General features: G+C 56.2%; 9 protein-coding genes across 9 annotated transcripts; 6 read left to right on the top strand and 3 right to left on the bottom strand.

Annotated features, from left to right (window-relative positions):
* Nucleotides 1-2,813: 2,813 nt before the first annotated feature.
* BO66DRAFT_374017 (uncharacterized protein) lies at nucleotides 2,814-4,680 on the top strand (the record flags this gene model as incomplete). Its single annotated transcript, XM_025645572.1, has 9 exons — nucleotides 2,814-2,991; nucleotides 3,066-3,138; nucleotides 3,210-3,541; nucleotides 3,599-3,742; nucleotides 3,802-4,016; nucleotides 4,074-4,271; nucleotides 4,330-4,357; nucleotides 4,412-4,527; nucleotides 4,591-4,680. The coding sequence occupies 9 exons, from the start codon at nucleotides 2,814-2,816 to the stop codon at nucleotides 4,678-4,680; spliced, it is 1,374 nt and encodes a 457-aa protein (XP_025504159.1).
* A 1,265-nt stretch (nucleotides 4,681-5,945) lies between these two features.
* och4 (putative alpha-1,6-mannosyltransferase subunit (Hoc1)) lies at nucleotides 5,946-7,697 on the top strand (the record flags this gene model as incomplete). Its single annotated transcript, XM_025649869.1, has 3 exons — nucleotides 5,946-6,461; nucleotides 6,576-7,446; nucleotides 7,657-7,697. The coding sequence occupies exons 1-3, from the start codon at nucleotides 6,399-6,401 to the stop codon at nucleotides 7,695-7,697; spliced, it is 975 nt and encodes a 324-aa protein (XP_025504160.1). The 5' UTR covers nucleotides 5,946-6,398.
* Nucleotides 7,698-7,716: 19 nt separating this feature from the next.
* Nucleotides 7,717-8,812, bottom strand: BO66DRAFT_420397 (uncharacterized protein). Its single transcript, XM_025649870.1, has 3 exons — nucleotides 8,246-8,812; nucleotides 8,060-8,164; nucleotides 7,717-8,000 (listed from the first exon to the last, which is right to left on the bottom strand). The coding sequence occupies exons 1-3, from the start codon at nucleotides 8,520-8,522 to the stop codon at nucleotides 7,840-7,842; spliced, it is 543 nt and encodes a 180-aa protein (XP_025504161.1). The 5' UTR covers nucleotides 8,523-8,812; the 3' UTR covers nucleotides 7,717-7,839.
* A 394-nt stretch (nucleotides 8,813-9,206) lies between these two features.
* On the bottom strand, nucleotides 9,207-11,086 carry BO66DRAFT_349545 (catalase; the record flags this gene model as incomplete). The annotated part of the gene is made up of 7 exons (XM_025644685.1): nucleotides 9,207-9,701; nucleotides 9,763-9,847; nucleotides 9,909-10,328; nucleotides 10,397-10,489; nucleotides 10,550-10,784; nucleotides 10,867-10,996; nucleotides 11,056-11,086. The coding sequence occupies 7 exons, from the start codon at nucleotides 11,084-11,086 to the stop codon at nucleotides 9,223-9,225; spliced, it is 1,473 nt and encodes a 490-aa protein (XP_025504162.1). The 3' UTR covers nucleotides 9,207-9,222.
* Nucleotides 11,087-12,027: 941 nt separating this feature from the next.
* BO66DRAFT_401383 (GMC family oxidoreductase) lies at nucleotides 12,028-13,956 on the top strand (the record flags this gene model as incomplete). The annotated part of the gene is made up of 3 exons (XM_025648761.1): nucleotides 12,028-13,564; nucleotides 13,656-13,819; nucleotides 13,876-13,956. 3 exons carry the CDS (start codon nucleotides 12,028-12,030, stop codon nucleotides 13,954-13,956), a joined length of 1,782 nt encoding a protein of 593 aa, XP_025504163.1.
* Nucleotides 13,957-15,714: 1,758 nt separating this feature from the next.
* Nucleotides 15,715-17,493, top strand: BO66DRAFT_411345 (aminoglycoside phosphotransferase family protein; the record flags this gene model as incomplete). Its single annotated transcript, XM_025649284.1, has 3 exons — nucleotides 15,715-15,758; nucleotides 15,940-16,481; nucleotides 16,544-17,493. The coding sequence occupies 3 exons, from the start codon at nucleotides 15,715-15,717 to the stop codon at nucleotides 17,491-17,493; spliced, it is 1,536 nt and encodes a 511-aa protein (XP_025504164.1).
* A 1,059-nt stretch (nucleotides 17,494-18,552) lies between these two features.
* Nucleotides 18,553-19,921, top strand: BO66DRAFT_471344 (isopenicillin N synthase family dioxygenase; the record flags this gene model as incomplete). Its single annotated transcript, XM_025652848.1, has 3 exons — nucleotides 18,553-18,714; nucleotides 18,787-18,951; nucleotides 19,031-19,921. The coding sequence occupies 3 exons, from the start codon at nucleotides 18,553-18,555 to the stop codon at nucleotides 19,691-19,693; spliced, it is 990 nt and encodes a 329-aa protein (XP_025504165.1). The 3' UTR covers nucleotides 19,694-19,921.
* Nucleotides 19,922-20,515: 594 nt separating this feature from the next.
* BO66DRAFT_322397 (aldolase) lies at nucleotides 20,516-21,954 on the bottom strand (the record flags this gene model as incomplete). The annotated part of the gene is made up of 2 exons (XM_025643757.1): nucleotides 20,516-21,694; nucleotides 21,784-21,954. Coding segments are annotated over 2 exons (1,350 nt in total), but the record flags the coding sequence as incomplete, so codon positions are not given.
* Nucleotides 21,955-22,646: 692 nt separating this feature from the next.
* On the top strand, nucleotides 22,647-24,058 carry BO66DRAFT_411348 (3-isopropylmalate dehydrogenase; the record flags this gene model as incomplete). Its single annotated transcript, XM_025649285.1, has 5 exons — nucleotides 22,647-22,721; nucleotides 22,787-22,858; nucleotides 22,946-23,041; nucleotides 23,127-23,766; nucleotides 23,829-24,058. The coding sequence occupies 5 exons, from the start codon at nucleotides 22,647-22,649 to the stop codon at nucleotides 24,056-24,058; spliced, it is 1,113 nt and encodes a 370-aa protein (XP_025504167.1).
* Nucleotides 24,059-24,075: the final 17 nt, after the last annotated feature.

Genomic DNA, 24,075 nt, shown 5'->3' on the forward strand with positions numbered 1-24,075 from the left:
ATGACGCCAAGCTGATGCTGTAGACTGGGGTACATTCTCCAGAAAACGCAGATGCTACCGAGCAAGTTTACTGCCGGAACGCCACGGCATCTTTACAAACCCACCCACCCCCCAGACCACGCTTACGCGAGATTGGGTTTTAGTCCGAAGTCGGATTTATAATGGCATTCCAAACGGGACCGACCATTGACTACGACTCGTCGGTTCCAGCGTTATCAGCGGCCAACGCTGCCGCCGTCAGTAAAGTAGTGGTGGATCCCCTGGGCCGTGGAGAAGGGGAGGCGAAAAGGGCAGAGATACGAGATTTCTCCTCGCTGGGTCCTGACGAGTAAGAAGAGGCAGCAGGGGGTGGGTTTCTCCCCGCTGCAACGAAGACATGCGACGTGGGAGGGAGGGTTTGAGACCTGGTACGGATGTTCCTGTGTGTTTACTCCGGATGCTCGGCGAGAAAGAGGATAACATGCCGTATTGCATGTACCCCAGGCGGCAAGGTGCGTATCTCGGTAGCGAGGCAAATTGGTAGGTCCGGGTATCGGCATTTCGAAGTTGTGCATAATGCAGACAGGATGGGTGAGGAATTCTGCTGTGATCAGCCCTGGTTATCTCCGGTATACTGTATACAGTGTGTTGGGTAGTATATACTGACCTAGTATAGTGGTTAGTGGTTAGGCGGCAGATCGGGGCCCGAGGCACCGGGCGGTGAAGGGCGCAAATGGTCGACCGGAGCCGGGCCGGGAGCCGGTATGAAGCAGAACAGAACGAATGGATGGGATTGCTGTTACTTCATCGCCTGTCCACACTGCCTCTTTGGGGAGGCAATCACCGACCCGGTTGGCTTGAGCTGTCTGAGATTCTGAACTATCCTAGGTCTCCTCCGGGGCAACACCACGAGAAGCCCTCTGATTCCCCAGATCGAACTGTTGTCTTCCCCTCAATTTGGGGTAGAGCGGATTTCCGGGGGAAAAGGACGCATGGTTTCTTGATTTTGTGTGGTTTTCTTGATCGGGGGGCTGTCTACGGATTATTTACCCATGATATCACCACTTGAGAAGGGAAGTGATTAGACTAGTAGGCGGGCCCAAAAAAAAGGGAATGGTAGTTTTTAGCTAGCCAAGCGGTTGATTCACCAGACTAGTCGCCTTCTAGAATGGAGTGGCGGCGTCGAGGCGGCGTTCACCGGGCATTGAACAGGTCCGGCCACCGGTGAGCTCGCCAGTGCTATTGGATTATTGGGTGCGATTTGCTGCCGTTGGCTGGGTTTCCTCATTTCCCCAGATCCATGAGTTCCATGACCCAACCCTAATAATGCCCTTGGCTTGGCTAGGTTGTCGCTGCACGTGGAGACGTCTTGGGCTCTGGCTCAGCCATTCCACTGGCCCGACATGGCAATTTCCATGAGCAATCGATTCTTCTTCGCTTGGCCGGGGCAAACTTTCTCCGCATCTTCTGCTGCAGGTGTAACACAGACCGTGGAGACATTTCCCAAGCGTTCGTCTGGAATAGGAAAGGCAGGCGACATGCCAGCCAGGTGCAGTGCAGTGGTGCCAGGTGGTGCAGGCATAAAAATCGTTCAGATGGATGGCTGAGTCAGCACCTGCGCCGTGGAATCCTTGCCGCATGCGGACTAGAGCCAGCTGGGCCTTACGGTTTCAGGTTTAGTGATGACCCGAATCAGGACTAGTCCCGCCGGGAGGCGCAGATTTTGCCCTGGATGGATGAAGGATGAAGAATGAAGGTTCTTTTTTTTGCCGCCCATTGCATGCTAGGTAGACAAGTAGTGGCAGTACATGTGCATGCTTGATAAGATGAATCTCGGTATCTCCATCTAATTCCTGCTGCATTATTCTTACCGTCTTGACTCGGATGCACGTCCCTACCTGGCCCTGACTCAGTTGTAGTCTCTCCCCCATTCTCATTACCCAACACCATTATCCCATCCCCTCGTGATAACACTGAGGGTCAGCCCCGTCCTCCCATGGAAATTTCTACAAGGCTTGTATGTTTCCGGAGGACGGATGTAGCCATGGGCAAATGCGAGCAAGACCTCACTAAGCGAGATAGCCACGCTTGGGCCATCTAGGGCTGTGGCAGCAGCTGCCATTGATTTATCTATACGGGGTGCCTACTGCGCAGTAACTGTCGCTGGGGAGCAACTTCGGGAGAATTACTTCAGCCCCGTGCATAGCTATCTCTTTTCCATCCCAGGCTCCCAGCTGATCAGGGTGATCCATGCAGGTTGAGGTCATGGATCCAGCTGGTGAGAGCAGGAGCTGTCAGCCAGGATTCAAGATCAGGTACCGGACCACTGGGGCCGGGGGTTAGTCGCCTGAAACCACTGATAAAACGTAAAGCAAACGATACTGCGTACACATTGACTTGTCGAGCGGACATTATCAGCGGACGGAATTCTGGGTTCGGCCGGACGACTCCACCTGTAACAGTGATGATTGTTACCGGTTTGGGTGGCAGTCTGGTAAAGTGTTGGACCCCCCCCACACAGATTCCCCCAAGTGTGAAAAAGCCTAAATCTGCCGATCCGCCGTGGATGCAACGAAGCGACTGCGGCCAGCCCGGGCTCTTCTTTTTCTTATATCCTCCCTCCACCTTTGGAGTCCCCGTCTCTTTCTTTTCTCTCCTCTTCTTCTTCTTGAAAGTTGGCCCGTTGACTTGGTTGTTGCTGCGCCCTATCATTCATCTCTTGCTGCTACTGTGTTACTGACTGACTACGCTTTACGACTCAACTCACGACACTCTCCTCTCCTCCCCATCGCCACTCTTGCCCTTCCTTTGTTTTTTCTACTCTCCCCGTCACTATGACCAGCCACGGTAGAGATGTTGAGGCCTTCGATGCCCACCAGCAGTACCACGACGAAGACGAAAAGATCGAGAAGGTCGCCCCCAATGAGTCCCCCCCGGCCGATGACCCGTTCGGCAACGAAGAGATGGCCGAAGTCAAGTTCCGCACGATGAAATGGTGGAATTGCGGCATGCGTGAGTTTTGTTGTCTCTTAGGGCACCGTGCCCGTCCGCCAGCGTCCGCCATCTAAACAAAGCCCCTTCCTTAGTCATGATCGCCGAAAACATTTCGCTGGGTATTCTGTCGCTGCCCTCTGCGGTCGCCACCTTGGGTATCGTCCCGTAAGTGTTTATCTAACCCTAATCCAACAGAGACATGTTTGGCAGTACCGTCAGACTAACCTCCTGGTCAGCTCCATTCTCATCATCCTGGGAATGTCGGGTATCTCCTGGTACACCGGTTATGTGATGGGCCAGTTCAAGCTGCGCTATCCCCAAGTCCACAGCATGGGAGACGCTGGAGAGCTGCTCATGGGTCGCATCGGACGCGAGATCATGTTCTTCGGCCAGCTGCTGTTCTGCATCTTCCTGATGTCCAGTCACGTGCTCACCTTCACGGTGCTGTTCAACACCATCACCGGCCACGGCACCTGCACCATCGTCTTCGGCGTGGTCGGGCTGGTCATCAGTTGTATCTTCGCCCTGCCTCGCACCATGGGCAAGGTGTACTACATGTCCATCGTTTGTAAGGCGTCCCCGCATGTCAGTTTCGCAGGTGCATGTTATTGATCGGTTACGACAGCCTGCCTGAGTATCATCGTCGCCACCGTCGTCACGATGATTGCGCTTGGAGTTGAGGCCCCGGCTCACGTCCAGAACGACGTGACCACCCACCCGAGCTTCGTCAATGCTTTCTTGGCCGTTACCAACATCATCTTCGCTTTCAGTAAGCGTCATCCCGGGTCCTGTGGGTTTCGTTGGGGATGGGTGCTGACCACTTCATAGTTGCCCACGTGGCTTTCTTCGGTATCATGTCCGAGATGGAGGATGTGCGGGACTTCCCCAAGTCCCTGGCCATGCTGCAGGTGCTCGACACGACCATGTACATCATCACCGCGATGGTCATCTACCGCTACGCCGGACCGGACGTCAAGTCTCCGGCTTTGTCTTCCGCCGGCCCGCTCATGAGCAAGGTTGCCTACGGTCTTGCCATTCCTACGGTATGTCCAGTTCATGGGGGTGATTGTCACGATTCTGCGTGCTGATTTCATTGTTAGGTCATCATCGCCGGTGTCATCTTCGGCCACGTCGCCTGCAAGTACATCTTCGTGCGGGTGTGGCGTGGGTCTCCCCAGATGCACACGAACAGCCCCGCCGTGGTCGGATCGTGGATTGGTATCGCCTTGGGTGTGTGGGTGATCGCCTGGGTGATTGCCGAGTCCATCCCCGTGTTCAACGACCTGTTGAGTCTGATTGTACGTGTGGGAGTTTCCCTTGTGCCCGGTTCGCTCACTAATTACGTCGGTCATTTAGTGCTCTCTCTTCGGCAGTTGGTTCAGTTGTAAGTGTCTCGCACTGGCTTCCATCTCTCTATGCGATGCTAATAATTCTTCAGATGGTATTCCCGCTCTCATGTGGATGATCATGAACAAGGGCCAATACACCGCGACCCCTTCGAAGATCTTCCTGACTATCGTCAACCTAATCATCCTCGGTATTGCGTGCGCGATTGTGAGTTCCATCCCTTCTAGGTTTGGGTTCGAGGGCATCTTACTAATAATATCGCAATCGCAGTGCGGTCTCGGACTCTACGTCTCCGGCAAATCCATCCACGACAGCACCTCCTCGGCCAGCTGGACTTGTGCCAACAACGCTCAGTCGTAATCATTTCAAGCTGAGAAGTGGCTAGCTGGCGAGTGGACGCCCCCGCCGGCAGCGACCGAGCTTTCCTTTTATCTATACATACGTGCATTGCATCCTTATACATATACATACATAGCTGGTCCCGGATTTAGCTGGGCTGTCTGGGTCTTTTTTTGCGGTGTTGGGGTTAGTTTACGACTTGTTTTCTAGCAGGCATTTCTGTGAGATATAGTTTATAGTTTATGCAGGGGTTCTGTACATGAGTCAGTCGGTGATTTTGTGGAGTAGCGTAGAGTTTGCTTGGTAGTCTCCGGGAGAGGTTTGTCTGGTCTAGCGTAGATAGGGCAGATGCCAAGGATGGATTAGTCGAGTGGACTGCGGAGGCAGTGGGCGGTCGAGGTTAAGGATCGATGAGGAATAGTACATACAGCAGCACACTAAGGACAAACACTAACATTAACTTTGAGCATTGCAGTGGTTCTCGTGAGGGGACCTTAATCTGTTGTGTGACCAGATCGGGCTAGGAGCAGATAGCTTATCTTGACCGTCACTTTGTGACCTGGTGAATGTGCTATTGTTGTCGGAGAATAGAACTGACTGTACTGTACATTCGGAGAACTACGATATCCAAATCGATATTCTAGACCCTTATGCTGCTGTGCAGGTCCCACCACGATAATGATCGAGTCTACATCCATGCTTCAGATGATCACGCGACTGCTTTCCAAATTCGAGCAGTGGCTGTCTACCGCTTCAGATACACGAGTAGAAGAGTAGGATAGAACACACTGCATAATCTCTACCTCTCACTCCCCATAGATTGACTCGTCAATCTACATCTACACGAGCATCCTCCCCTCTCTCATCCAGCCCTCCAACCAACCCTCCAGTCCAGTCCCCGACACACACGTGGATCACCACCTAACGCACGGCCCCTCCCGGCCTCGGGTACCTTAATCTCTCTAGGGCAAATTCCTCCCAAATTGTTCTGCCTGATCACCACCGACCCACATTTGGGGACTGTCAACGAATGATCGGCTGTATCGCCAACGCCAAGCGGGCTCCCAGCTACCAGTGGGAGTTCTTGCAGGCTTTTTTTTCCCCCTCGACCGATTAGGCACTGTACAAGTGTGGCTTAGCCTGGTTGGTTTTCGAGGTGATTGACGAACGCCTCTTCCCGATCCCCGGGTTGATTCTTTGTGGGAGGGGAGGGTTCTAGCGCCGTGCTCTTTGTTCTCGTCTGAGAATTACTGTTTTTAGTTTCAGGGAAACGGGGAAGTAATTAAGCACACGACGTAACCTCCCCCCTCTCGCCCCCCTGTCCTAGGACAGACGATCGATCGAGGACAGGGAATGCCGAGAGCTCTCCAAGAGACAGCGCCCAGCTGCCCAGCCCTATCGGCGTCATCGCCTAGCCCTTAGTCTTTTCGGGAGTGGGGCGGGGGATGTTGGCACTTGGCAGCCAGAAAATGAACCAGTCCTGTTTCTTCGGGAGTACGGGGTACTTAAGTGGGATGTTGCGCTGCTGGACGTACCTGGGAAGGTACGTGCGTGCGTGCGTGTGTTGTGCTGGGTTGTGCTGGGTTGAAGGTCAACGTTGCTGGGTGGAAACCGAAACCGAAACCGACTCCAACTCCGCGGGATGGATGATTGTTATTGTCGGCCATCAATACGGGGAGGTGACTGCAACTGAGTACCAAGATTATCTGTGAAAATAGAGGCCGACGCAATCAACAACCATGCCTCTCCGACCACTGCAGCTGGTCCAGGCCATCGTGGCGCTGTGTCTCATCATCTCGCTGGTGCGATATACAACACCAACCCTACAACCATCAACACCACCGCCCAACGCACCCCATCAACACCCACACCCACACCCAAACCCCCAGCCACACCCCGACCCGAACACAAACCAGCCCATCCCCTCCACCGCAGCAGCAGCAGCAGTAGCAGCAGCAGCAGCAACCGACCTCCTCATCCCCCAAACAATCCACCACCTCCTCCTCTCCATGCCCAACCACCCCGTCTCCGCCTTCCGTCCCTCCCAGCACACCATCTCCTGGCAGCAATCCGGCTGGAAGATCGAGTACTGGACCGAGGCGGCGTGCGCCGAACTCGCGCGCGCCACCGACCCGGCGTCCGGCCGCTACGCCGCCGCGCTGGCCGCCCTGCCCTCCGCCGTCCTGAAATCGGACTTCTGTCGCTATCTGATCCTGTACGCGCGGGGCGGCGTGTACAATGATCTGGACGTGCGGCTGATGCAGCCGTTACCCTGGGGGGTGATGTTGGGAGATGAATCGGGGGATCATCCTGGAGATGGAGATGCCCCCGGGACACTAGGGGAGAGTGGTCCCCCCGCCGCCATCATCGGGTTAGAAGGCGACGCCGCCACGCGCGGTCTGCCGCGGTCGCCGCAGTTCGTGCAGTGGACGATGGTCGCGGCGCCGGGCCATCCGATCTTCGGGGCCGTCTTGGGGAAGATTGTCGACCGGACCGAGGAGTATCTCCGGCGTTTAGGGCAAGAGGATCGCGCGGGGGTGGGGGTGGAACCGCCGGACGTGATGGAGTGGACGGGCCCGAGCGTCTGGACGGATGCCGTGCTCGAGTATCTCGGCGCCGATGAGGGCATGTTGCACACCCTGCGAGATCTGCAGGAGACGCTGCGCATCAGGGATGTGGTGGTGTTGCCCAAGCGCGGGTTCGCCATCACGCAGGGCGAGGACCATCGCTCGGCGGGGGTGCTGGTCAAGCATTATTTCTCGGGGACGTGGAAGACACGTTGTCGGGGTGTGTGGCGGTGGGTTGGGGGGTGTTGACTTTTCTTCTCGGGGTAATTGGGGGCACTTTTGGGCTGTTGGGGTTGGGGTTGGGACTGTGTTTTGAATATATTTATTTGGGGTGTAGAGTTGGGTTGGCGGGCTAATGGGCCGTGTACATATTCACTTCTGGGATGCAAAATATCCTCATCAGTTCGCGTGTGTAGTACTTGGCCTGCAGCTACACCGCATGAGATGCACTTATCCGATAAGATTCAATAATATTCGCTAAAATACACACCGGGTATCGAGGTGCATGCGCACGCAGACAGCCACCTCCCCATTCAATGCCCAGAAAGAGAAAACCACACCTCCTTAAATGCCCAGAAACAGAAAACAACCCCCCTTCCAACACTCCCAACAATTAAAACATCTTCTCAATGATATTCCGATCGCCGTCCAAGGCATCCGCCTCCCGCCTCAGCACATCCGCCCGGAACCGCCGGAAGGCATTCTCGATGCGCTTCCGGCGCTCGGGCTCGTTGGTGATCCCCCGGCTGCCGACGGCGGCACCACTCAGGAAGCCTATCACGTTGTCAATACTTCTCTTCTGGCTGGTGCTGTGATATGCAGAGGAAACATACCCAACTCCCCGCCCAGAAACAACCCGCCCGCCGAGGCAAAGAAATACGTCGCGAAGTCGCCGAACGTGGTGGGTTTCAGCAGCGGGGTGATATCGGGGATGGATTCTAGCGTCGGGCACCCTCACGTTAGCGGAGCTTCAATCATGTTGGAACGGGGGGAGGGGGGGGGGGGGGGGGGGTGCATGCCAGTCCGCCCATCCGCAAACACCACCTTCGTTGGCTTCTGCTGCGCGCGGAAGACCTCGAAGAAGGCGCGGCGCGAGCTCCGCAGCCGGAAGGCCGTGTATAGTCCCAAGCCCACGCCCACGGCGGAGCCGACGGTCGTCCAGAGGGAGACGGTGCGGGCGGCGGATTGCAGGGCGTCGCGGTCGGAGGCCGACAGGTCGTGTTGCAGGTGCTGGTCCGCGAGCCGGGTCAGTTCGTCGCTGCGGCGGCTGCGGGTGAGGGGGATGGAGTCGAGCATTTTGCTGTTGTTGTTGTTGTTGGTTCGGGTGGTGGATATGCGATTGAGTGGTTTTGGAGGGTCAGGGTGAGAGATGCAGGTCGGTGGATGGGTTTTATGGGATGCGTGTCTGCGAGGCCTGGCGATGACATGCGATGCGAGGACACGGGCGGAGTCGGGATGACGTCACGGGATGATCTCATAGTGTTGTGAGTGGGTGAATGGGGTGAGGATACTATTCCAAGTCACTGGAGATACGATGATTGCGAAAAAAAGTTGTCGCAACAGTCCGAATGTCTTCCGATGCACTGCTGTATCTTTGTGCGTGTGTCTTGGGGCCATAATCAATCTGGTGGTGGGATTGCGGATCGACACTGCGCTCCTGCCTGAGGCTGCCAACCGCATATTGGTGCCTAAGGCATAAGAGAGCAGACACGTGATCCACCCGATAACGTCGTGGTGGGCTTATCAGTTCTCCTCGACGCGACTTCTCCCTCCACCTCACCGAGTAACAACTGACACACTCCATACTCATCAAGAAGATTCTGTACGTCTATGACTGTATTTGTCTATGATTGTCTATGACCTTCTATGTCTAGTCTAAATCTAAGACACGTCTAACTTTGTCTAACTTGGGCAAAAAATCCACAGGCAAGGATGCATCGCTTGAAAACAAACTCCCCTCTCCACCCCGGTCGGCCCCGTCGGCCCCGTCAGCGACCTACAACCGCGCACCCCCCTTGAGATTCGCCTCCATCATCTGTCCGATCCGGGGATCCACCCGGCTGAACATGGCCACCGTCGCCTGCTGCAGCTCCGGCACCACCCCCTCCAGCGAGTTGCAGAGGTTCGTCACGAACAGCCGGCGCTCCTGCTCGTCGAACACCTTATGCCACAGCGCGCGCGGCTGCACGAAGTCCTCATCGCCCACGGGGATCTCGTTCAGCCCCAGCACCCCGCCCATCCGCAGGAACTCGTGGTGGCGCACCTCCTTCGCCGACGGGCTGCTCACCCCGGGGGTGAGCGTGCTGCGCACGTAGTTGGGGTCGCCGCCGTAGTTGTGCGTGGTGGTGTGGGCGCCGTCGCGCAGGTAGGGGGCGTACACCGGGCACACGGGCTTGTTGGGCGGGAGCTGCGGGTAGTTGACACCCAGGCGGTATCGCTGGGCGTCGGGGTAGGCGAACATACGAGCTTGGAGCACTACACAGACACTGCGTTAGGGTTGTGTTGACTTTTCCAGTGGATGGGGAGAGGGACATACTCGGGTCAGGAGTGGCAGCCACACCGGGGACCAGGTTGGAGGGAGAGAAAGCCGCCTGTTCGATCTCGGCGAAGAAGTTCTCGGGCTGTGCACGAATGGTCAGCTATTTCTCGGAAATGATGCACCAAGCAAAAGGGGCAACGCACGTTCCGGTTGAGAGTCATCTCGCCAACCTCAATCAAGGGGAAGTCCTTGTGCGGCCACACCTTGGTGATGTCGAACAACGCCCGACCGAACGTCTCGGCGCGCTCGGGCTCCATCACCTGCACGTACAGCTTCCACACCGGGTGGTCGCCGCGCGCGATCGCCTCCCACAGATCCTGGTTGTACGAGTCCGGGTTGGTGCCCGCCAACCGCGTCGCCATGTCGGAGCTGATGTTGCTGATGCCCTGCACGGGCTTGAAGTGGAACTTGCAGTAGCGGAAGCTGCCGTCCTCGGACACCAGCTTGAAAGTGTGGATGCCGAACCCGGTCATCTTGCGCGCCGACTCGGGGTGGCCGCGCGAGCCGAACAGGTGCATCAAGGCGTGCACACTCTCGGGCTGGTTGACGTGGAAGTCCCAGAACTAGAGTTGTCGCGTGGGTCAGTGCGCTGCTTGGCCGACATGTTGTTCCCGATGTACTGGCTGCTTACCATGTTGGGGTCGCCGCGGTTGGTGGCGGGGTGCTTCTTGTGGCTGCGGTTCACCGCGGGGAAGCGGATGGGATCGCGCACCCAGAAAACGGGCTGTCGGTGATTGTGTCAGCTCAGCGGAACTCGGTGCGATGCAGGCGCAGACGGGCTTACGGCGTGGTTGCCAACAATGTCATGGTTACCCTCCTCGGTGAAGAACTTCACGGCGAATCCGTGGATGTCGAGCGCGGTGTCGGCACTGCCCAGACCACCGCCCGTGGTGCTGTGGCGGAACAGCACCTTGGTCTTCTTGCCCACGCCCGTCAGGAACTTGGCCTTGGTGAGGTGGGAGATGTCCTTGGTGACGCGGAATTCACCCCAGGCGCCGGAGCCCTTGGCGTGGACAACTCTGCGAGCTGATTAGTTCGCGTCCCATGCACATGAGCTGCATGCAGATCGGGGATCGGCAGTGCAGGGGTAAGGATCCGTACCGCTCCGGAATTCTCTCCCGGTTGAAATGTGTCAGGGTCTCGATCAGCAGAGTGTCTCCCAGGGTAGTGAGGCCACCGCCACCGAAGGTGGGCAGGGTGGTGCTGACCGCAGGGTCAGTGACAGGTTGGCCTAGATGGATGGGTCAGAGAAGTGATCAACAATGGCCATCGGAGAGGGTCTAGACATACCCTCAGCGAGGGTGAAAGTAGGCTTGGACATGGCGTGGAGTATGTGTGGATGAGGATTGAGTTTGTGAAAAGGGGAGAAAGGGGGGAAATTATGGATCGCGGGGGGCGATCGTGAGATGTGGGAGTTATATACGGCTACGGCCAGGTAGGCTTATCTCTGGACTAACGGCAAGATAGGGATTGCAAGCGATTGCAAGCGATTGCAAACGTGGCGCTCCAGCAGCGGTGAAGCCTTTATCTCGGGACAGAAAATTTTCTCGGAGGCACGGTCTCACCTAGTGCCAAAAGTGGATGGGGATGTTGACGTTTGGCCAGGGAATCTAGAGGGTCAGTGAGGGTCAGTGAGGGGAAATTTAGTAACATCATTGCTCTCTACGGCTTTTCCCCTCACCGTGCCTGCCCCTCATGAGGGGGCGCCCCGTCAGCACAATCAGCGCCCTTTGATTGGTCAATCGGTCAAAGTTCGGCGCATTGCCAGGTACTCGTAAGATCACATGACCGTCTGCCGACAGACTCCGATCTCTGGCCGGTCTCGCCGAGCTCGGGTGTATTTTTCCGGTTACGAGCAGAACAAGAATCATCAACACCATGCTTGGTCGTCCCCAAACCCTGTACCCGCATACTCGAATGCCTCATAAATCCCTCGCTTACCCCTCATACGTCAATCCCCAGTCTGTCTTGCATCAATCCGGATGAGCGCGGATATGTCGGCACAATCAACGGGCCAAACTCGGGCCTCACTGCAGGTCTATACGAGACACTCTTTGTCCAAGGTAGCCGACCCATCGTGTCCTCCATGAAGAGAACAGGATATAAGGCAGTGATGGCACCGCTCGAGTCGCATCATCAGAATCAGCATCAGCATCAGCATCAGCATCAGCATCTTCAGCAGCAGCAAGATCACAATCATCTCACAATCTTCAATCTCAGTGAATCACCCTTGTTACTTCCATATCTCCCTAATCCATAATCATGTCAGTTGCCAACAACTCCCAGTTCGACTTTATCGTCGTGGGTGGTGGTACGGCAGGAAACTGCATTGCGGGCCGGCTGGCCGAGAACCCGGACGTCAAGGTCCTCGTGGTCGAGGCCGGTGTCGCTAACTCGCACGAGATCGAAGACATCACGACGCCGTCCAAAGCCTTCGGGCTGCGGGGCAGCCAGTACGATTGGGCATACAAAACCACCATGATCAAGCGTGAGGACTACGAGCGCGTGGAGAAGCCCAACACGCGCGGCAAGGCGCTGGGCGGCAGCTCGTGTGCTAACTACTTCACCTGGATCCCCGGGTCGGCGGCCACCTTCGACGACTGGGAGCCCTTCGGCGGCCGGGATTGGACCTGGGCGAACTGCGTTGAGTACCTGCGTAAATGCGCCACCTACCACGATGACGAAAAGCTGTACCCGGCTGAGCTGCACCAGATCGGTTCCGGTGGGCCCCTGCAGATCTCCCACGCCGAATTGGTGCCCGAGCTGCAGCCCTTCCGCGACGCCCTCAGCCGGGCCTGGGTGTCCAAGGGCGAACCACTGACCGAGGACATCTACTCCGGCGAGATGCACGGGCTCACCCACTGCGTCGACTCGATCTACAAGGGTCAGCGCCAGGGCAGCTTTGTGTATCTGCTCAACCGGCCCAACGTGACGATCTTGTCCGGCGCGCACTCCAAGCGGTTGCTCATCGACCCGTCTACCCGCGTCTGCTCCGGCGTCGAGGTCGTTCTCCCCTCGACCAACACCACCCTACGCCTCCACGCCACTCGCGAGGTCATCCTCTCGCAGGGGGTGTTCGAAACCCCGAAACTGCTCATGCTCAGCGGCGTCGGCCCGCAGTCGGAACTCACCAAACACAACATCGATGTGATCCTGGACTCCCCGCACGTCGGCCAACACCTGCTGGACCACCCGATTGTCCCCTTCGTCCTCAAGCTGAAGGACGGCCTCACGCTGGACGACCACCTGCTCCGGCCCGGCCCCGCCCACGACGCCGCCGTGTCGGCCTACCGCCGCGACCGCACCGGGCCCGTCAGCTCGGGTCTGCTGGAGATGGTCGGCTTCCCGCGCATCGACGCCCGGCTGGACCAGTACCCCGCCTACCGTGCCGCGAGGGCTGCCAATGGCGGCCGCGACCCCTTCGGCCCAGCGGGGCAGCCCCACTTCGAGCTCGACTTCGTGGGGATGTTCAGCTCCGCCTTCCAGTGGCATTACCCCGTCCCCAAGGAGGGGAGCTACATGACCGTCATCGTGGATCTGCTGCGGCCCGTGTCCGAGGGGGGTGAGGTCACGCTCAACTCCGCGGATCCCCTGGTGCAGCCCAACATCAACCTCAACTTCTTCGCCGACGATCTGGATGTTCTCGCGATGCGGGAGGGTGTGCGCTGGACGTACGATGTGCTGACCCAGGGGGAGGGGTTCAAGGATCTCGTGGTGGGTGAGTACCCTTGGGAGATGCCGTTGCACTCGGATGAGGCGATGAACAAGGCTGTCCTGGAGAGGAGTCAGACTGGATACCGTAAGTGCTATCCTCACCTTCTTGCTTGTGCACCTGAGTTTTTCCGTGTATGGCTAGAGCATGATGTCACTAACAAGTTCTCATGAGACAGACCCCTGCGGCACCGCCCGCCTGTCCAAGAGCATCCACCAGGGCGTGGTGGACTCCCGACTCCGGGTCCACGGGATCCGCAACCTGCGCGTGGCGGATGCGTCCGTCATCCCCGTGATTCCGGACTGTCGGATTCAGAACTCGGTGTACATGATCGGCGAGAAGGTGAGCACGCCTCTCCATGTGGTGAAATAAAATGCTAATCCTCGATGTGCTTGCAGGGCGCCGATCTCATCAAGGCCGACCACCGCGATCTCTACGAGGCTAGAGGGGTTCCGTATCTGGTCCCTAGTCGGTTGTAGGAAGAAGGAAATGCCGTGGAGTTGGGCTTGCCAGGTTGGATTGTTTGTTTAGCATATTGATAATTGAATTGATTCAGCAACAATGAAAGACTCGTCTTGTGATTGATTGTTCTCGTGACCAACACTCTGGTTTGCTGACCATCTCAATTCGGGGATGAATCCTCTTATGAGTGAGTGCGTGCACATCAGCCGCTCTGCCATGCCGCCGTAGGCTCGTTTTATTGGCGAGAAGCAAGCGACATCGAGAGGCTGGCAAAGATATGATGAGTGGGAAGGTATACAGATATGTATACCTCTATCTTAGCTCTCAAGATTGTTGAATTCAGGCGTCAACCAGGAGTCATGGCCGTCAAGAATTAAGAGGCTATATCGCCCGGCCCACCGGCTCTTGGTGGCAGGAATCCAGTGTTCATAAAGGTAATATAAGCTATTCCCTTGAACAGTCCAGCTATTGGACAATAGAATCTATTCTCTGATTATTTGGAACAACAGCTCAATGGTATGCCTCGATATGAACCTGAGCTTTGGAGATTAAGTACAGTGGCAACACCCCGCTCGCGCGGCGTTGCTGCACTCAATTGAGGTTAATTACTTGCGATTTCTTGGCTGTGTACAAAACAGTCTATCAAGATACTAGGAGCAGAGTTCATGCCCTGTAGCTACTCATTCTATGGCGAAGCCTGCTTTATTCAAACTACAGGCATTCTCATTGAGAGCACTCTATTCCGGCTTGACAACTTGTACGCAGGTAGACCACTCTCCCAGGAGCTTGAGACTTTTATGTCTCGCTCGTTCAGAGCGAATATATCTGAAGAAGGAATGGACTTCTTCAGGCTTGCTGGCGGTTGACCAAGTTTCATACCTATTTATTGCCTATGCAAGGCTGGGAATTTGAGTCACGCTTTTGGAGCAAGATGGTAGCTGTTTTCCGACTACATGACGGCTGAATACTGCCCACGCTTGGCAAGAGGGATGAAGTCCAGTTCCTTGAAGGTTCTTTTTTTTTTCTTTTTTTTTTTTTTTTTCAAAATAGTCAGTGTAGGGTTCTTTAGGCGACTATCAATAATAGATCTGATTCCTGGGAGACGACGTTGTAGTGTTCTACGCAGAACTTCAACAGATGCGCGCAGCTTTTACCACAGGCGGAATTACGTCTTGCTGAGTACCTGCAATAGCGAGGTCGATATGGTCTTCCTGATGGACAACGAGGATTTTGATGATGTCTGCATGTCTTTCAGGGACTGCCTCGCCTAAGGTACCGTCGGCGCTGGTAGGAACACTGATAAGGTGTACAGTGCTGCTGTACATCATTCTTCCTACTTCTGTTCTTTCTGCTGTTGGGGCCGGACATCTCCTAGCTACTAGCTAGCTAGGGCTAGGTATAACTACTGGCTGCCTGGGGGTTTGCCTGGCATTTGCCTGGCATTTGCCTGGTTTGCATCGTACGGAAGACTGCTTGCCTCCCTGATCACGTATGACGTTCTGCCGCTCCTATGGCTCCGCCATCCAGACCGCCCCCTCGGGGTATTCTCGGATACACCGACACTTCCTGAATCCCTCCTGCATCATCAAACAACATCATATGTACATACTTACTTACCTACTCGCAAATTCGTATTCACCATACTGGTCCTGCGAAGCCTGATAGCCAAGTCAACCTCCAGACGTCCCGTACCATGCCGCCCATCAATAATCAGAGCAGCTTGGGCTGACAGCCGTCTGGTCGAATATGCGACACCTTTCGAGATATTTCAATCAATGCTTCAAGGCATCACTCAGGAGGATGTCTTCTTCTTCAAGAGGTGACTCTGATATCTTTGAGTACACTTCTGGACGCTTTCTGCGAGCTATGGCTGGTGAACTGCTGGACGCGCCCAGTCACAATAGTTACAATACACTGACGTGCTCGCGGTTGGCCAGATTCAACGAGGAGATCCGCCGCGCCGAACGCCGTGCTCGATTCGACGTGGATGCCCTTGCCAGGGTTGCCTGCCATTCCGTCGGCCACTGCCTCGATGGCGTGGTTTCGATCACAAAACTCGCCGAGGGGGGCTTCAACCGCGTCTTACAAATCACCTTCAATGATGGATATGCAGTCCTGGCAAGATTGCCGTATAAGACGACTGTTCCCAAACATCATGCAGTGGCCAGTGAAGCGGCCACACTCGCCCATCTGCGTGCTAATGGGGTCCCCGTTCCCAAAGTCCTTGCCTACTCCCCAGATCAGACAAACGCCGTTGGAGCCGAGTACATTCTCTTGGAAAGATTCGAAGGAACACCCTTGAGCGGTCAGTGGTACTCCATGGACACCAGAACTCGTGTCAAAATTATGCGACAGATCGTGGATCTGGAAAGACAGTTCATGAGCATCCGCTTCCCAGCAAGCGGAAGTCTTTACCACCGCCGTGATCTTGCAAGCTCACAACGCGTGATCCCGGTCTCGGACGACATTGTCGTTGGTCCAACCGCACAACATGAATGGTGGTATCGGGAACGGGCTTCTCTGGACGTCGATTGCGGTCCATGTCAGTCTCCGTCTGGGTATTCCTTTTTTTGTTTGTTTCGGAAAACACTGACTCCGAGTCAGGGACTACATTCTCCTCATGCTTTGAAGCACCTGCTAAGCGCGAGATGGAGTTTTGTGAAAAGTTTGGCAAACCACGACTCCACGTCGAAAGATACCTGCGAGAACTACACCAGTATCAACCCCGCTCACCCATCCCGTACCAGCATCTCCTTGCCAATTACTTGAAGCTAGCGCCTGGTCTCGACGTTACATCCGACCACCGCATAGCTCGCCCGACTGTTCGTCATCCGGACTTTTCGCCTAACAATATCCTGGTGAATACGTCCAACGAAGTGGTCGGAATCATCGACTGGCAGCATGCAGTCATTCTGCCCCTCTGCCTGTGCGCTGGCATCTCCGACCATTTTCAAAATTGGGGCGATCTCGTGTCGGAGACATTATCCAAGCCTGAGGTCAAATTGCCGGATCATTTTGACCAACTCAACCATGAAGAACAGGCGGCGGTTCAGGAGACGATGCGGAGACGAATCGTGCACTTTTACTATGCGGCATTGACCATGAAATCCCTGCCGGATCATTTTGATGCCATCCGAACTGAAAACTTCATGCTCCGCGCGAAGCTTTTTCATCATGCACAGGCTCCCTGGGAAGGAGACTCGGTGTCGTTGAAGTATACCATGATGCAGGTACTCACGAATTGGCCGATGCCGTTGTATGAAGGGGCACCGACGGGTTTGATGAAGTTTCCGGTTCAGTTTTCAGAGGAAGAGATACAAAAATGCGCGGAGGATCACTGCCAGGAACAGGAGTTACTACAGGAGCTGGGCGAGATGAGGGATTTCATCGGGACCGACGCCCTAGGCTGGGTTCCAGATGAGGATGAGTTTGAACGGTGCAAGGCGGTCATCCAGAGCATCAAGAATGGTTTGATGGAACATTCAAGCACCGAAATGGAGAAAACAGCTGTCGTTCACCATTTTCCATTCGATGACCATGACGAGAATCCGTGATATCCGTTCACAATGAGTTCGCGATCTTGATCAAATGAGGGATGCCGTTTGTTGGCAATCGACCTTGCTCAGGTCCACTAGATCCGCGTGATCTGGAGCCGTTATACGTAGTGACTTCCAAGATCAGGGGAACGGCCTTTCTTCGCGATCCGTGTTCGCTCAGTAAAACGGAGATTGAATGTTGAGGGAGACTCACCTTCTCCTTGGCGCGCGCTCGAGACTTTTGCAAGAGATGACTGCGGTGTCAACATTGATCTTATTGTGTGAGCGACTCCGGCTCTTCGTGGTTCAAAGATTTATTGATTGAGACCATAGCCCTATAGGGAATATCCGCATCAGATTTTATTCCACGGATGATGTTGTGAAGGACTGGCATTTTAAAGGACAGAACGTCTGATTCCATATTGGGGTAGGACAAAGAATGTGACCTCAATTCGTCGAGAACGAGAGGAGGTATTTTTTTACAACAACGCTGAGTACATAGATATTCACGATGTATGCTGCGGAAGTAGCATCGGCCGTGGTTGCATAAATCTTCATGAAAGATCCAAGAACCTCGCCTTTCCGGTATGTCTATACGTGACATTTGGGTGCCGCACTCTGGGTCTCTCCACACAGTAACCAGGTCTGAACAGGAAAAGAACTCCTGGTTGCAACTTGACTTATCCCTAAGGCTCTGTGAATTCTGAGAACGGCGCCGGCAGCTGCGCCGGCATCGGAGTGCAATCCCTTCAGGATCCTGTGTGGGGGCGCAACGTGGGAGATGCAGAGCATGCCCTCAGCCTTGCCGGCTTCATGAACCGTGCCGTGGCTGTCTGGGGATACTACGGTACAGCCACTTCCGGGATGCGCCCACTGGGCCCAGCAATCATGTCTGACCTCCATCAGACGAAGCCAGTGGGCGACGGAGGGCTGGGGACCCCACAGAAGCATATATAGTGATCCGCGACTCATCCGCTACGGGGTCCGTAGCTCTATACAGCACTCATCCTCATTTGTCTTGAAAACATCCGGACGAAGACCCTAAGCTCGGTCCCATCAAATTGCCGTACACCAGCCATGGCCATCAAATCATTAGACTTCCGCCGCTATCGCAGCGACGATGCGCAAGAGCGACAACAATTCTGCGATGAACTCTGTGAAACGCTCTGTGTCTATGGATTTGCTAAGATTCGCCACTCGTCACTTCCAAAAGAGAAGATTGACCAACTGTTCGAATTCGTGAGTCATCCGATATGGCGTCGAAGCTAGCCTGTGCGAGATGTGCGGGCTAACTGCAATGACGACGCACAGAACAAGCGATTCTTTGATCTCCCAGATGACATCAAAGTGAAGGCAGCGCACCCGGCCGCGCCGAACCCCCATCGAGGCTGGAGTGCCATTGGCCAAGAGAGCGTGTGGCAGATCTCCAAGTTCGAGCAAGGCGAGCAGCAGACGGACAGTTACCAGGAATATCGGGTGTGTAAGAGTTATTAGCCAGCCACTGCAAGGTCCACCCCCGAGGTCAAGGCACATCGCTAACAGCCCGCTATTCCAGGAATCCTTCGACCAAGGCGCTGCCACCGACGAGCTCTTCCCCAACCGTTGGGTCGACGAGACCGACCTCCCCGGCTTCCGCCCCTTTATGGAGGGGATCTACGACGACTTCCACGAGCTGCACGGCCACCTCGTGCGCGCCATCACCGCCGGCCTCCGGCTGCCCGCCGACCATCTCATCGCCAAACACCAGAGCAACACTAGCGAGCTGCGCCTGCTGCACTACCCGGCTATTCCGGCGCGGTCGATGGGGTCCGGCAAGCGCATCGGCGAGCACTCCGACTTCGGGACGTTGACCCTGCTCCTGCAGGACTCGGTGGGCGGGTTGCAGGTCGAGGATCAGCGCCAGCTGGGCAGCTTCATCCCCGTCGAGTCGGAGAACGTGTACGAGGTGATCATCAACGTCGGCGACTGTCTGCAGCGCTGGACCAACAAGCAGCTGCGCTCGGCCAACCATCGCGTCTGTCTGCCTCAGGGGACTGATGTGCACTCCACCGCGATGCTGGCCCCTCGGTACTCGGTGGCTTACTTTGGGAAACCGGATCGTGAGGTGCTGGTCGACACCCTGCCGGCGTTCGTGCGGCCCGGCATCAAGTCGGCGTACAATGATCATCTGACTGCGCTGGAATATATGCAGCAGAAACTGGTTCGCACTTATGGCTGAGGCTTTGTTGGAATCCGGTAGCAGGGTAGTTAGGACGAGTACAGCGCAAGTGTAGTGGCGCGATAGTGAATTTTTCGAGTTTGTGTTTTGTGATAGTATCTTTCATTTTCACGTCCATTTCAGGTTCTATGCAGGGCTCTACATTATCATGTCAGCTGTAGCTTGACAGCAGGGACTTGTAGCACACTATATGGGGTCATATCAGATTCAAGAATACCGCGCGAATGGAATCTGAAACATGAATACTAAATATATATGGTTGCCTCTAGGAATAGAACCCCTTCACCCCAGCTCTCCTCAACCAATGATGATTTCTCGGAACCGACTGTGACCAAGGTCGGTATTAGAGATTATTTCACTGTGTTCCACGGTGCTCTTCACATCCAGGTTTGCCCAAGGCTGATCGGTAACGCGCACAGATCGATTCTGTGTAACCGGAGCATTAGCATAATCGGACCCACGGAAGTAGTACCAGATCAGGTGGGAGTGTCTAACCTGGATCATGGATAGAAGTGTCGCATAAATGGCCTCATCTTTACCTACACCCACCCCAACACCCCAAGAACTCTCGGGACCATCTCCAACAACGCAGTGTGCGAATGTGACCAGCAAGCCCTGCTGCCGCTCGTCGGGAAGGGGGTGGAAGGCGGCCATCTGGCACCGGAAGGGCAGCTGCAGAGCCTGAGACATGAGGGTTGCAATCCGGCTCGCCTCGTCCGAGCTATCCTCCAGCTCGTGCGGGCAGGCGGGCTGCTGGAATAGCACGCCGAAGCCCTGTTGCTGTTGTCCAAGGATGCGTGCACGGTAGGAGGCGTCGTGGTCGTAGGATTCTAGAAACAGCGCGCAGACCTCCTCGGCAGCCAGACCTCGTTCCCATGCGACGGACTGTGTCTTGACGATACGACTGAAATGCGCTGCCAGCTCGCCGGGCAGGCTCAAGCCGAGTCCCTGCTGGATGAGCCAGGCCACGCCCCCTTTGCCGCTCTGGCTGTTCACGCCGATCACGCTGTCGAAGGGGATGCCCAGATCGGCCGGGTCGAGGGGCAAGTACGGCACCCGCCACGCACTTCGCGACGGGTTGGCGGCGCGCCTGTTCAATCCCTTGCGGATGGCATCCTGATGGGCCCCGGAGAAGGCTCGGAAGTAGTAGTCGCCGGAGTACGGGGTGCGCGGGTGGACGGGCAGCTGCGTGACTTCCTCGTACACGCGCCGGATGGCCGGAAGGTCCGACAGGTCCAGGCCCGTCTCGATGCCCTGCGTGAAGTAGTTCATGGCCGCCGTCACGAGATCGAGGTTGCCGGCGCGCTCGCCGTTGCCAAACAGACACCCTTCGACACGATCCCCACCCGCCAGACATGCGAGCTCGGCGGCGGCGACGGCGCCCCCGCGGTCATTGTGCGTGTGGATCGAGATGCAGACTGTGTCGCGGTCCCGGAGGTGCCGCGAGAAGTATTCGACCTGGTCGGCGAAGACGTTGACGGTGGTGGCCTCGACGCTGGAGGCGAGCCCTAAGATGACGGGCTGCTGGCGGGTGGGTTTCCACGCCGCCTGGATCGTCGCCGCCAGACGGAGGGCCGCCTCGGGGCGCGCATTCGCGAAGTCCTCGAAACCGAATCCCAGCGTCCACTGCGTGCCCTGCGCCTCCGGGTCGTCTTTCGTGATCGACCGCGCGTACTCGATACACTCCGTCACCCGCGCCAACCACTCCGTCTCCGCCGGCTGCTGCAGGATGGTCTCGCAGTAGTTGTCGCTGGTCGCGAGGTAGGTGAATAGAATGGCCTTCTTGGCCCCCTTGAGGCTCTCGACCGCGCGCTTGAGCGTCTCCTTCCGGCACGGAGTCATCACTTCGAGACTCACATCTGGCGGCACCGCCCCGGGGGTCTCCACGAGCTCCCGCGTGAAGTTGAACTCGGTGTCCGAGGCACAGGGGAAGGAAACCTCGATCTCCTTGAACCCGATGGCTACCAGCAGGCGGAACATCTGCCATTTCTGCTGGATTGTCTACATGCATGGCCATAGCATGGCGGATTAGCTTTCGTCCGCTTCCTGAAACCTCTCCCTTACACGGGGAATCTGGAGTTCGTGCGCACCATAGGGTTGGGAAGAGCTTGATTGCCATCCCGCAGATCGGTGGATAGCCAAATGGGAGACTTGGTCAACTTCTTGGATGGCCATTGTCGGTCAGGGAGGTGGACGTGGGGAGGAGCCCGGCCGCCATACTTGCTCTGAAGGCTTTGGCCGCCCGCACAAGTGGTCGACATTTGGGTATTCTGCGTTGGCTGCGTTGGCCTTAGCTTTGGCCGGCCGGACATCTGGGTTTCTGCCAAACTGGTTTTATTCTTTTGTTCTATGGGTGGGGATCGCGGTTCTTTTCTTTGCGCATGGCCTGGGAGCGAGGCACTGCAGAACCGGGCTAGGGCTTACCGAGCGCCAGCCATTGTGGCTGTTTCCCCCCACCACGTGTGATAAAAGGTTCAAAGGGGTCCCGAATAGACGAGGTGCCATATGAACGGTAATAGTCATCTCATCTCACACCCCTTTCCGATTTCTTTCTTTGTTGGATTGAGTACTTCATTTGAAGACATCTTGCTTAGTCAGGGGTGCATTTCCCGCTGTAGGCTACACCACCAGCCATTCTGCTTGACTCATCGGTAAGCACATCCAGGCCAGTTATGTATAATGGACTGGCAGCCACTGTCCCATTGGACTACTACTTATTCTTGTAGACCGGAAAAGTATTTATATTGTTGCCAAACTGTGACCGGCCGATCGCGAATGAGCCTTGCCGCGATCGTCGACCGGCGTAGACAATGTCTCAGAAGCCCTAAGGAGCATTCTTCCCCGTCACACGTCTACTTGATAAACATCGCTTTGTACTGCTTTTGCGTCTTCAGCAGCAGCGCAGACAATTTGCTCTTACATCTCACCAGTAGCCCCAGTTACTCCCGTGACAATGGTCAAAACACATGATATCGTGGTGTTCCCAGGCGACTACGGAGGTCCCGAGGTGATGGCTGAAGGCCTGAAGGTACATTGCCCCCGGAACCAGTGGTCTGTCCGCGAGGCGACAGGACTGATAGTGAAATACCTCAGGTTCTAGGAGAGATCCAAAGGCAATACCAGACGAGAGTCACACTGAACCTTAAACATCATCTTCTCGGCGGAGTATGTTTGCCTCCTACTCCACCCCTACGGGCTAATTTGTGAGTGAGAATGTCACCACTAACGAGTCACGTTGCGGAGATGGAATAGGCGGCCTTTGATGCGTATGGCACCCCTGTAACCGAAGAGGCCCTGCAAGATGCACAGAGCGCATCGGCGGTTCTTCTAGGGGCTGTGGGTGGTCCGGTATGTGAAAGGAGTCTCATCGTTGTCGTGAAAGAAATCCATGGGAAAGACGCCTGACACTGACGCGATAGAACCCTCCTCACAGGCGTGGCAAGGGAGTCCGATTGCCGTCGAATCCGGCTTAGGGAGACTGCGCAAAGCCATGGACGCGTTTGGCAACCTGCGACCAATCAACTTCATTGCGCCCGTCTTGATCGAGTCGTCCAGTCTGAAGGAGCGCGTGTGCCGGGGCGCGGATCTCCTCATCGTCCGCGAGCTCAGCGGCGGCATCTACTACGGGGATCGTCAGGAGCATGATGGGACCTTCAACGCGGCCTCGGACCTCGACCACTATGACCGGCACGCCATCGAGCGTGTCACACGACTGGCTGCCCGACTGGCCCGCGCGACAGATCCCCCGCTGCCCATCACGAGCCTGGACAAGGCCAACCTGCTGGCTGCCTGTGGCCGACTCTGGCGCGGCGTCGTGGAGCAGACCCTCCGCACCGAGTTCCCCGACCTGACTCTGCGGCATATGCTCATCGATACGGCGGCCATGACCCTGGCGTGCCGGCCAACGACGCTGAATGGCGTCGTTCTGACGAGTAACATGTTCGGTGACATTGTGAGCGACGAAGCCAGCGCCATCCCCGGCAGTTTGGGGCTGCTTCCTAGTGCGAGCCTCTGTGCGATTCCTGACCCTGATAGTGGCGATGGAGTGCGCGGCATCTACGAGCCTGTTCACGGTAAGGGTCCTCCTTTTGTATGCAACAGGCTCTGTTCCGCTGATGTTAGTTATGCGGCTCAGGATCCGCCCCTGACATTGCGGGTAAAGGTATCATTAACCCGACGGGGATGATCTTGTCGGTCGCCATGATGCTCCGCTACTCGCTTGAGATGCCGGACGCAGCTGCGGCTGTCGAAACAGCTGTCAAGGAGGTCATTGAACGGGGGTGCCGGACAAGAGATGTCGGTGGTACGGCTTCCACGACGGAGTTCGGCGACGCAGTCGTTGCGTATTTGGAGGATCATGCGTGAGGCGAGTCGATTGTGCC

The sequence above is a fragment of the Aspergillus aculeatinus genome (genome assembly GCF_003184765.1).
Source record: "Aspergillus aculeatinus CBS 121060 unplaced genomic scaffold BO66scaffold_23, whole genome shotgun sequence".
Lineage (NCBI taxonomy): Eukaryota > Fungi > Ascomycota > Eurotiomycetes > Eurotiales > Aspergillaceae > Aspergillus > Aspergillus aculeatinus.

Bases quoted from the DNA above. Each gene is read 5' to 3' on its own strand.
- BO66DRAFT_420397 (XM_025649870.1), bottom strand. From the start codon at position 8,522: ATGCTCGACTCCATCCCCCTCACCCGCAGCCGCCGCAGCGACGAACTG. The intron at 8,165-8,245 runs GCATGCACCCCC...GCCCGACGCTAG, and splicing joins GTTTGCGGATGGGCGGACTG to AATCCATCCCCGATATCACC. The intron at 8,001-8,059 runs GTATGTTTCCTC...ACAACGTGATAG, and splicing joins GTTTCTGGGCGGGGAGTTGG to GCTTCCTGAGTGGTGCCGCC.